Genomic DNA, 12288 nt, shown 5'->3' with positions numbered 1-12288 from the left:
ATGTTGTTGTCTAGCGGCACTCGTGCATCAGCTATGTGCCCTTGGCAGTGACGCCGAAGCACCAAAGGTGTTGGTGCTGCCATGGTGATACCGAATGGAGTGTGGTTTGTGAGGCATTGCAATTGTTAGATTCGTCTGGATCTGACCCGTGCAGCTCGGGAACGTGTGGATCCGGTTTTGTGCGGCTGTTGCAGCTGGCAACACATAGAAGGATGTCGGGATGACCCCCTAGGTTAGTTATTGTGGTGGCTCTCCTCGCCGGGGCGGCGAGGAAGGTCACATGCTCGACTGGCTATAGGGAAGTCCGTTGCAACACAAATTGAGCCCAGGCTCCTAGGTCTGGATGTGGCTGCTAAAAAGATCGAGATGGACCTACGAGTGAATAGGGGCAACTACAAATTTTGTTTTGATTATTAGCTAGTTTAGGCTATGCTGAATCTGAAGTGTTGACCTAAACAATGCTATAATGAGATATACATATATGATGCTTGCAAGGTCAAGTGACATAAGTAAACCACAAAATGATCTAGGGTTAGGGATAACCAAAGAGAATGAAGAGGAAGATGTATCCCAGTGTTCACTTTGTTGGAGGAAAACTAGTCACCGTTAGTGGGGTGGGAGTTACCACGAAGGCACACCCTCTTCTCCTTGAGATATCACCACGAAGGTGATTCCCAACCACTAGCAATAGACCTTGAGGCGGCCTCCAAACCTTTACAAGCCATAAGTTAAATCACAAGTTGATTCCTCTCTGGTGACTCCTACCGCCTAAGAGTCTCCAACTTTCAAGAGTAACAAAATCCTCAATGAACTCAAAGGGGAACCTAAATTACTTTCCTGGAAATATAGGTTGGGGGCTCCTCTATCTTTTCCCTCCAAGGAGTAAAATGATTTGATGGAGGGATGTGGAGGTATTTGTGATTTTAAGCTTTTGAGAAATGTAGCAAAGGAGAGAGAAAGCTCAAGTCAAACAATGGGGAAGGGATAGCCCTTGGGGAAAAAGTGGGACTTATATAAGTCCACTTGAAATATTCTCGTTGGGCTCTTCCTACACCTCCCCGAATGTCTTCCCAGAGTCTCCGGGACAAACTTCTAGTACATCTTGGGTTCTGGCCCAAATCTAGAGTATGTAACCTTCGGCAGACACTAGATGCTTTTCATGCTGTCGGATATAACGTCGAATCTAGGCACATCGGATTTTTTCGAGCAGACTCCGGGATGTCTACATTCCGGGAATGACTTCGGAGTTATATCCGGCTGGGCACCAGAAGCTTCAGATGCCAACCGAAGTTAACTTTGGAGTTCGGGCTGGATTCCAGAGCATCCCAGAATGTTGTTCTGAGTCATGGGAAGGACCTTCCCGGCCATGTACAAACAACACGTCTCGAATGTTTCAAAGGTGTTTGGGTGACCTATATGGTAGGACTTGGATGTTTGTATTTGGGATATATAGAAATAAAGTGAGCTCCACCCTTAAGTTCATTGAGTGAACCCTCTTAATAGTGTGACTTCCTTTGTACTCAAATAAAGATAAGTACGTGTTTGGGCGGGGTGAGTTGGAGATTGGTAATGGGAGTTTAAAGTATGTGAGACTTAAAATCCTCTAATTGTCTCATGAATATGAGAATCAAGGAGGGAAGGGGAGGGGGAATTAAGAGACCCAATGATGAGTGATATTTTTACGCTAATCACGCTGTTATTTAAACTGGATAATTTTAGAATTTCCAAGAAAACCACTCCGATATTGCCACTAACGACTAATGAATGTGAGAGATCCCGAAATCATTTGTTTAATTTATTTCCATAGGAAAAGAGCCTAATATGGAAATAAATCATCACTTAGAAGGAAATAAGGGATATGGAAGAAGGAAGGAAGGAATTGGAGGCGCGGCAAAATAACCAAAGTGCAAGACGACATCTAGTACAAGCGCAAGCACTCGTACCAACTACCGGGCGCATCAGGAGATCGAACTCTCCAGCATTTATAAAGGGTCCAGCACCAGAATCCCAAAAAACAATGAAGAGAGCGTCGAGAACACCATTTGTGAAACAAAAGTCATCTCCCAACCCTATCTCATCTCCATATCCGCCACCACCATCATCACCGTAGCAACCGCTCTCCAAGTTACTCATACTTGTAATCGTGTATCGCATCCAACGACTATCGTCAGACATATTATCCATAAAGCACTCTTCTTTATGTCTTCTCCGGTGACTTACTCCTGCGATCCGATCGTCATGTGTGAGTAATTTGGCAAGACAATGGTTGAGGCATAGCCTTGAAACCCGATGTATTTGTACAAGGGATCGGTGGAATGACTTTCAATAATGTATGTGTCCGATTGCAAGGGAGTTGTCTCTTGTCTTTTATTTTCGTTCTACAACCCTGGAAGTACCCAGGATCATGGAGATCGATCAAGGAGGAGGTAAGGAGCAAGGAGGATGTGGAATGCGATTCTTAACACCAGTGATAGAAAAGTTTAGTATGGTAGTGGAAAGCCAATCCTCAGAGATTCATGAGGTATAGTCATTAAATGCCCAATGCTTTTGTTCTGATTTTTAATCTTAATAATCAAAGTAACCTGACAAGACGGTGAGGGCCTTCGCTTGGACAACTAACTCTTGATGCAGGTCGCGCACCGGCCAAGACGTAATTTGGACACATCGTCCACTTCAACGTGTCATAAACACATCTTAATGGGTGTCTTCTCGAGCATAGATTAATATCATGATGATCTCGAGAACAAATATATGATTGTAAGAAAAAGACCTTATACTCATGCATGTTTTAATTCTAGTGTTTACACGCCTAAGGTTGTTAAGGTCCGGTTGAAAAACTATAATTTAATTCTCTCACAAGAACTTGTTAGAGTCATTTTCATAGTGCACATTCTCTCATGGGTTCGATAGCCCAACGTCACTCCTCGGGGAAAAGGCAGGGAACCTTCGCTATCCAAACTAGATCTCAAAGGACATCACCCAACTCCCTCAGATCTCTTCCCCTGGGGGAGGGGGGTTGTAATTGTAATTGAAGTGGGGATTGGGGATTGACAGGGAAAAAATAATGACCTGTTAGGTACATGCACAAGGGAAGGCAACGTTGAAAACTTTTTATCCCCTAGCCTAATCCTACCAACAATTGGGGCAGTTAACTTGGCCCGGGGGGGGGGGGGGGGGGGTCAACATGCATCTTTGCATTCAACCATTGGACTAACCCACACCTTATATAAACTTAACACATATTCTTAGACATCAATTTAAATTATCATTTACACCATAACCCACTTATGGGTAAAATTGCAGTTTCAGTTATGGAACTCAGCGCGGTCGGTGTTCGTTGGACTTGGAATGGTGAAAGTGGTCAGTTAGTCTAGACTTGAGTTGGTGGCTATGGCGTAGTGCTGGGCTAAGTCCTCGCATTCATTCAATGGTTGGGGCTGACAACATGATACTTGCAGGTATCGTTTCCTTCTTGAAGGCATCATTATGACATGCTCGCTCATCGAGTTGGGGCAACTCCGGAGGAAACCCTAGACCCTGTAAGGGATCAACGATTATGGCGCTTGTGTATCACACCTCTTAGATTATCATTCTTTGAGAGCGTACCGGTTGGAGTGGCCAGTGGTAGGTGCTGGTCGTCGTTGATGCTGCATGTATGTATGGCATGATCTTGGTTCGATCAAGTGGCTGATAGCCCCTGATGTTCCCGTTTGAAGCCAGGTTAGCAAGATATGATCCTCCTTGGACCACCTCGTTCCCATACGAGGTGTTGTTGGGTGGCCAGCAGATGGCCAGCGCTCATGGCTCTTGCCTTGCTTTGTTGAATGGCAATGGAAGTCGAAGACCATCTATGTTTGGTTGAGCCAACGAGATCTCTAAAGTCGAGCACTCTCACCTTTATTCATTGCTTTTAAATTTGTTCCCTCTTCTTCATGAATGACATGCAACGTTGCTGCTTTATGTGAAAAAAATCGTTTTAGGGGCAGCCCGTGTGGACTTATTCTCTTGTGTTTCACTTGACAGATTCCATAAAAGTGCATCACTTATAATTTTTTTTGCGTTCTATTTTGTTCTCTTTGTATACACAAACAACATTTGAACTCTAATTTCACATCATAGTAATTCAAACCTTTTCATTTTTAATAGATACTTGAAAGGAAATGGAATGCATGCGTTCTACTGCACATAATTCTACAACATTTCTAGTTCATAATTATGATAATTTTATATCAAAAAAATACAACATAAGCTCTAGATGCACCAAAAAATGTCAAAAGAAAACATGAATAAACACCAAATTAGTGCTCATGTAGCTGCCATCGAACATTGTCAATCTACATGAAAAGGGAAGAAACAATAGCAGTCTATTTCACCAAATACCACATGGGTGGCGGTGGTGGCGGCCGGTAGGAACAATGCAGTGGCCGACTGGCATCGATCCCCGTAGCATGATGGCCATGGTGATCCGCAGGGATTCCTAGCGACGGCAGGGAAGCGACTTTGCTTTGAGATGCTCGTTGGAGGTGGCGGTTGGTGGCTTGAACAAGTGAAAGTTTCTGCCCTCACAAGGTAGGGGAATTTTAGAAGAATGGGCTAGTAGTCCGTAAATACCGGGGCATGCGTGGAAAAAAATAACTATACATATAGGGTGTGGTAGTGAGATGTGTTTAGAGTGGAGTGAAGAGTGAGCTGTGACTCTGGTCCAGTGTTGGTTCGAAGGGATATATGTGGGGCCGGGTCAGGTGAGCTAGTACAACGTGGCGGCCGCGTCCAGACCTTCCCATACCCTTGTTAGATTTAAGCTGAATTTAAGAGGTGCCGGCCAATATGGACGTCCGCCCAGTTTAGGACGACCGGCTGGTTCGCGGTTACGTGACCGGGCACTGATTGGGCCGTCCATCCGATAAAATTGGGGAGCCGGGCTGTACCTTTTTTTGATTTCCTTGTGTGAATAGTTGCGTCCCGTCCGTTGGTGTGTGTGTGTGTGGGGAGACTCTGGCACTTGGCAAGAACACAAGGGTAGGTACGGAGGAGAGCGACGTGGTTGGCACGTCGGATCGGAGCAACGTGCACGGAATCTCGGGCGGAATCTCCGTCACCGGTAGTACTACACCGGGAGCTTGAGGCCGAAGCCGGACACACCGGGAGTAGATGAGGTCAAAGGCTTGGAATCTCCCACTCCACTGCCACGGAATCTCGAGTACCAGTATCTCCCATCTCCCCCTGCCCCTCTCCCACTGCCGGCTGGGGCCAGCCAGCGGAGCGGATAGCCCAGTCTCGTCTGCCCTCCTCTACTCCCGGAACAGAGGGTGGGCCCAGGCATTCGAACCGGATAAGGACACGTGGGCCCTGCGCCACGCCGGCGCCGGCGCAGAGGATCCGTCCGGCCGGCCTCCTTTTCCGCCATTCCTCCTGGGCTCGGCTCCTCCTCGCCGGCCGGTGGGCGTCCGTCGTCGCGGAGGGCAAAGTACGGGACTGCCCCTCGGGAGCAACTATAAATACCCGGCCGGCGCCGCCCTCTAGAAGATTCTCGCCGGCCGCAACCGCCAAGAGAGCCGCCCCTCGGATTCCCCCCGCCCGCCACCCCACCCCAGCCCAACCCACTGCCGTACGTCGTCGTCAGTTCGTCACCATCCACCCCGTCTTCCCTCACCCCCTCTCCATCTCCCTCCCTCCCGCTCCCATAAAGGGCGCCGCGATGGCCGCCGCGTAGGCCCCCGCGCGCGGGCAGGCGGATGGCCGACGGCAGCGACGGGGAGGGCGCGGGCGAGAGCTGCTGGCCGGTCCCCGCCGCCGCCGCGTCCGCCCACGGCGGCGGCGGCGGCGGGGTGCAGCTGTCCGACGTCAGGAGGGAGATCTACGACCGCCTGCGGGCCGTCGGCAACCAGGAGGCGCTCTCCGACCCCTTCTTCAACCGCGTGCTCGAGGACCACTACGACCGCCTCCCGGCCAGGTCCGTCAGCCCGCCCGCCCGCCGTCCACATCAAAGATCAAACCTTGCTGCCCACGCCGGCCGCGTTTTCAGTTTCTCTGACCGAGCTCTCTGCCTGTCTGTTTGTGTCCGCCGGGTACGGTGCAGCTACTACATCGACCTGGACGTGAACAAGGCGGAGGACGTGCTGCTGCACCGCCGGATCCTCGCCGAGTGCGCCGACCCCGACAACCGCCCCGTCTTCCACGCACGCTTCCTACGGGTAACCACCCACCCATCCATCCATTCAACACACTGTCAATCACTGTGTGTTTCTGAAAGAAGATGTTTGCAGTCTCACTTACTCTGCTATATACATGCTCTGTCTCCATGGGCAGTACCTTCATGACGACAAACCGTCGGATGCCGAGTCTGCTCCGAATCAAAACGGTAATTGTGGGGGCTCTCTGGCTTCCAATCTGAGGTATAGGTTCACTCCACCCACCCACCCACTCTCCAATGCCCTGCCTTACACTTGCTTGATCATCATTTCAAGTTACAGGAAAAATACGCGATCATCTCTTGTCTTCATTTTGGCACCAGACAAAGTTAGTTGGGCTTAATTTAAACAATCTTGCTTGCTAAGACAAGGTATGCATACGTTGATGAACAGCAACGGCGGATTGAAAGGATTTGACGAGAGGCTCATGGAAGACCTCAGCTTGGGGCGAAGAAAAGGCGTGGACGACTTCGAGGCCATTTCCGCACGGTCTTTCTCGAGCCCCAACTTCTGAAATTCAGTTGAAATCCTTGTTTACCCACTGTCTCCCTGCCTGAAATATATAATCATGCTTTCATTCTGATTTGTAAAACCTGGATGATTTCCCCAAAAGATGCAGTGGTGACTTTTCTGGTAGGTCGTGGTGTCGCAGAATTTTTTAATTCAAAAAGCAACCATGTGGCCCAATGGTTCTCATAACTTGACAGAAAGGTTCTAGCATGTTTTCATTTTCAATCTGGAATGATATATTGAACCATAAGACTATCTAGGAGACTGGTGGTGGGCAGCCTATCTTCGTGCAGTTTGCCATAATAATTCATCCAAATCACTTGCCATGTCTTTTCTCCATGCTTTTGTGCGTACTACTTATATCTATGATATCTCATAATAGTTTGGCAAGTGGTGTATTTTGTGCTTCCTTTTCATAAACCTGCATGAGCAACGAACTTTGATCCTCAGTTGCCAATGAAATTTTTCACAGGAGGGATACAGAAATTCCCCTTCTTCATGAAATTATTTTTTCTTCCAATGACAAGCCAAAGCTCCTTAGTCAGGTAAAGGCTTGGGAGTATCAATCCTTCTGCTATGAGTTTTCTATTTAGACTTCCATATCTGCCATCTCATACTACTTAGACCAACTTTAATGAAAAATCGAATTCTTATTTTGTAGCTATCTACGCTGCTGTCGGATCTTGGATTGAACATTCGTGAAGCTCATGTGTTCTCAACAACAGATGGATTGTGTTTGGATGTGTTTGTTGTTGATGGCTGGGAAACAGAGGTAAAGCTCAGAGCATTGTTATACACTTATACTGGAGCACATCTATATGTGTGACTGATTACTTATGATAGCATTACGATTAATCGCATCAGCTTTACATCATGTCGTTTGTGTGGGGTCAGAGCCAAGGAGGTCTCGATCTACAGAGCTCCTCACAAATTCTTGGTGATAACAGTCATTCCGTTTATATTGCTAGTCTGTTTGTCAACACATATCTGGAACTGCATAACTTGCCCTTGGAAACTTCCGATTCTTGTAGGAGAACATCCTGAAAGACACATAATAATTGTTTACATAACAGTGCCAGTTGGCAAAAAAGAAAACCAGTTTATGTGTTTCCCCAAGTTACTGTCAATGAAATATAAAATACCATGGGCACCATCTTAGTTCATACAAGTATGCAGTAGGTATTTACCTTATAACGGAGTTATAAAACCGAGCGCTGTATTTTTACATTACCCATGAATTTGGAGCGCATGCTTCGTAAGATGAAGTAACCGAAGTCATTTTGACTTTACACACTTGACGACAGATAACCTTAATTGCTACACTTATCAACTTGTTATCAATGTGCCCTGTAGATTCTTGTGAGTAGTGAAGCATCTGTAGGTTATATTACACATTGTTGCTTTCAAATGTTTCCTTGAGTAAAATATTGCCTGACGCTGTATGCAGGAGACAGATGGTTTGCTGCAGCAGCTCAAGGAGACAGCAAAACGTAATGTATGATTTCTCTTCTTTTTTTAGTTACATTACGTACGTGAATGCTTCACATTCTTAGGTGTCTGCCTGGTCACTTATACATAGGTGCTGGTAATTCAACTTTTCTAACTATGCAGATGCAGTGCTGTAAATGTATGCAGTCAGCATTGCAAGAATGAACAAGTTGTGTCTAACCTTTTCCTAACAACGTTAACTTCCTTGTGGTACACAGCCCTCGTTATCTAATCTAACAAGTTCAGCCTCGGAGAGAATATCAGAGCTGCAAGAAAAGATTGGAGAATCTGAATTTGACAGGGATCTGTTGCAGATTGAAGAAAAGATTGCGTCCGGATCTTCTGGAGACTTGTAAGAACTACATAACACTTGCTTAGAAAACAGAGGAAAGAGTAATTATTTAGAATGACAGCCACCACTTAACTGCTACTCTGCTAGTGTGGGCAGCATGCCTTTTTCTTACATATTTACAGAATGAAATAGGTTCACAAGGGACACTGCCAAGAAACATAGTGAAAGCAGCTGTATTATGATTTGTGGAATCTTCAGGACAGTTCAATAACCAGTCTTCCTTTTTCATTCTGCAGATATCGAGGAACTTACCTTGATGTGGATGTTGCAATAAAGTTCCTTAGAACTGAACATGTTAACGATAATTCAAAAGTGGAGTTTTTGCAAGAAATAATGATTTTAAGGTATGTTTCTTATTTCCGTGAAACATAATCGACTTCACTGAACCATTTAATTCCAGAAGATGCTAACACAATATAGTGATGTACAGGAGCGTTAATCATGAAAATGTCGTTCGCTTTTACGGGGCATGCACAAAGCAGCGAAAGTATCTCATTGTAACAGGCAAGACACTAATATTGCTTGTTGTAGTATGAATAGCAATCAATATCCTTATTGTTGCAGATTCACATGAAAGTTCTGTTATCCATGGGCACATTTACACTATGATTAACATTGGTGACTAAAAATTGGAGCCTGTGCTTAAATAGCTATTAATAACACATTTGATAAGCTTGATTTAGAAACAAGCGAAAGAAAGAAAAAATGAGCTCGAAAGGCAGGGGATAACTCCTGTCTTCTATGTATTTTGGTAGGGACTTCAAGAGCAGATAAGTCTAGAGGGAAGTTGTGATATTTTGCTTATTACACCCATACATAAAGAGTATGTACATTGTGCTGCAACATAGTACAAGTCGACAGAATACAAGAGATGTCTGATTGGTGGAATCTTGTTGCTCTGTTTCTATCAGATCGACAGGTCTCTGCCCATCCTTCAGGCAGCCTATCATGCCTTTCATTTGGCAGCTACTATTTCATGTATGAGATATTAATATTTGTTTCCATAATTACATAAAGTTGCATTTTGAAATTTAATAGGAAATGCTACACCATTTACATATGGACCTAAATACATTTTGCCGAACCGAGTATAATTCATTATTATAGTCACAATGTCATTTATGTGCTAGTATGGGCCAAATGCCAATTTTCAAGTGCTTCTGGTACTGTGGTGCTCTTGTTTCTATCCCAAAAGCACCTTCACATGCATTGGCCGCTTGTGTGTTTTGATGTTTATTTGTTTTTTTTTGTCAGTTCAAAGTAGTTTAGTCTGTAAATTTTGGTATGTAAAGTGAAGTATTTAGCGCATCGAAAGAGCATCCAGTAGTTTGATACTGTGAAGATGTGCTGCTGGACATGCTCATTACCTGAAGCTTGCTTACAATTTGTTCACTTTCATCTCCGCATTCTTCTACGTCTTCGTCTTGTGCGTGCATGTAGATCACTGTTGGGGATCCCTGCACTGGTCAGCTGCTCACGTTTTATCTGTTTGTTTATACAAACTTCTGCTTCTCAGGTTTCTCATAGTGGAAATCGGAGGCCTCTGTCTCCCACTTAAAAAGAAGTCTGTGTAGAGTTTATTTATTTATCATGAATCAGTTTGTAATTTCCTGTTAACTGATATTTTGCTCTTGTATTGTGTGTTTGTTTCAGAGTACATGGCTGGAGGTAATCTGTATGACTTCCTTCACAAGCATAACAATACCTTGGAGCTTTCCTTGATTCTTAGGATTGCTATTGGCATCTCGAAGGGGATGGATTATTTGCACCAGAATAACATCATCCATAGAGACTTGAAGTCTGCCAATTTATTAATTGGCGATGGTCAAGTATGCGTATTGTTTTTTTAGGGTCAAGTATGCGTATTGTTATAAATTGATGTACTTGTCAATTCAATATTAGTAAAATGATAATTTGTTCTTTTGAAACAGGTCGTGAAGATTGCAGATTTTGGTGTCTCTCGTCAACGATCGCAAGAGGGAGATATGACTGCCGAAACTGGCACCTACAGATGGATGGCACCTGAGGTGTGTTGTCGGTTTGTTCATTTGTCCTTTGGCATCCTTTCCCCTTTCTAGAAAATATCCAATATCCTATATTTGCTCGACCACTCTTTTGCTGTTGCAACACACGTATACCAAGACTAAATGCAGACACTATGTGCTATAACTTCGTAACAAATAGCCTTGTTTTTCCTTGGTTATTTATTTTTAGAGAAAAGGCATGCGCCCGACTTTATAAATAAAGCCAGACCTTCGTTATTTATTACTCATCCACATCTTCCCAGCAAGTTTATGCGGAAATGCATATTTCTGTGTAATATCTCTGCTTGAACTTTAGTCAGAGCTCAGAGGACAGGTTTTTTGCAACTGAGTTATGTGCCTACCCGATGTACTTATTAGAAGTTGTTGTCCTACCAGGTGATAAACCATAAGCCTTATGATCACAAGGCAGATGTCTTCAGCTTCGCTATTGTTCTATGGGAGTTGGTCACTTCAAAGGTAAAACTTGGTGTTCTCTGCAGCTTTAAGTCTTATTGAGTTCATCGAACATCGGTACTTTGTTAACCTTGCTTGGTCCTGCTATACAGGTCCCGTATGAGAACCTGACACCCTTGCAAGCGGCACTGTCAGTAAGGCAGGTACGACATTTGATGCCAACGAAGTTAAATTACAGTTTCGGTATTGTGCATCAGCTGTCAATAGCGGGTGACTGGACGTGCAAGTATGAGAAGTCGGCATTGCTCCTTGTTTGTCAGGGACTTCGCTTGGTGATTCCCTCGGGCGTGCATCCAAGAATATCTAAATTGATTCAACGGTGCTGGGGCGAAAACCCCAATACACGACCTGTTTTCTCTGAGATCACCGCGGAACTTGAAGATATCTTGCAGCCTATTCAGGTTAGGTTGCTGCTGGATATGTAGGCCTTAAGGCTCATAAGAAGATGGAATTTTAAAACTAAATGAAGTGAAGTTATTCTGGTTAATATTTGACGGGTTCCTCCGACTGATGAAGAGCAGCATGTTTCTGCAGGCCGCCTCCAGCTCCAAAGGAGGCCATCGACATACCAAACAAAAGATACAGATGAAAACACAGCGATAGAAAGAAGGCGCCTGCTCATGAAGCTGGACCCTCTTTTCACATTGTCGCGCACTAAAAAGTGCGACATGCGCACATCGTCTCCTGTATATATGTCATGTACATAAATTTTGTGCTCGGTTGTTTTGATTCCCCCTAAAATGCTCACAGGACGAACTGGGTTAAGTTAGCACACCCGTGCTACATAACCTGAGTGATATAGTTTATGTTTTATCTGGTTATTTGTTTTTCGAGTGGCTTATAGTTTGGTGTGTTTGAATTTTGGTTCATGTACGATTATGAGTTCGTCTTGTAAGGAACATGAGATGAAAATGCCATTATCACACGTTCCATTTTGGTTATTATTTAACATATTTTCTTCTCTGGAACACGATAAATTAACTAGTTTTTGCAGCTTCGTTTGGCATCATATTTTTGCAGGAAACAATAACAATTCGGTGGCCGCAGGAATCGAGGGAAAAAATGATCCTGTATGTGGTTGGGCTTGGCCCAGTAATTATTACCACGTGACCATCTCGGCTCTCGGGTAATGGATCTCTTGGCCCAAATGACATATTTACTATTTCCATTCCAAGAGAAAAAAAGTTAGATCTTAAAAAAGAAAAAAGTGGAAAAAAAATCTTGCTGGTATGCTCCTATTCCAATGCTT

At 44.6% G+C, this 12288-nt stretch overlaps 1 protein-coding gene across 2 annotated transcripts; it reads left to right on the top strand.

Annotated features, from left to right (window-relative positions):
* The first annotated feature begins 5134 nt into the window (after nt 1-5134).
* LOC109765906 (serine/threonine-protein kinase STY8) lies at nt 5135-11988 on the top strand. 2 transcript variants are annotated; one of them, XM_020324677.4, is made up of 16 exons: nt 5135-5953; nt 6080-6194; nt 6310-6395; nt 6585-6680; nt 7174-7246; nt 7363-7473; nt 8149-8196; nt 8408-8541; nt 8778-8885; nt 8972-9045; nt 10195-10370; nt 10473-10568; nt 10962-11042; nt 11132-11182; nt 11300-11440; nt 11574-11988. In XM_020324677.4, the coding sequence occupies exons 1-16, from the start codon at nt 5736-5738 to the stop codon at nt 11640-11642; spliced, it is 1677 nt and encodes a 558-aa protein (XP_020180266.1). In that variant the 5' UTR covers nt 5135-5735; the 3' UTR covers nt 11643-11988. The 2 variants fall into 2 exon arrangements, with proteins under 2 accessions (XP_020180266.1, XP_045089415.1); XM_045233480.2 differs by having other exon boundaries at nt 5260-5953; nt 11561-11988.
* Nucleotides 11989-12288: the final 300 nt, after the last annotated feature.

Source organism: Aegilops tauschii, chromosome 2, assembly GCF_002575655.3.
Source record: "Aegilops tauschii subsp. strangulata cultivar AL8/78 chromosome 2, Aet v6.0, whole genome shotgun sequence".
Taxonomy (NCBI): Eukaryota; Viridiplantae; Streptophyta; class Magnoliopsida; order Poales; family Poaceae; genus Aegilops; species Aegilops tauschii.
Note: the sequence above shows the minus strand (reverse complement) of the source record. Positions and strands in the feature narration are given on the sequence as shown.

Bases quoted from the DNA above. Each gene is read 5' to 3' on its own strand.
- LOC109765906 (XM_045233480.2), top strand. From the start codon at position 5,736: ATGGCCGACGGCAGCGACGGGGAGGGCGCGGGCGAGAGCTGCTGGCCG. The intron at 7,247-7,362 runs GTAAAGGCTTGG...CTTATTTTGTAG, and splicing joins AGCCAAAGCTCCTTAGTCAG to CTATCTACGCTGCTGTCGGA. The intron at 8,197-8,407 runs GTATGATTTCTC...TGTGGTACACAG, and splicing joins AGGAGACAGCAAAACGTAAT to CCCTCGTTATCTAATCTAAC.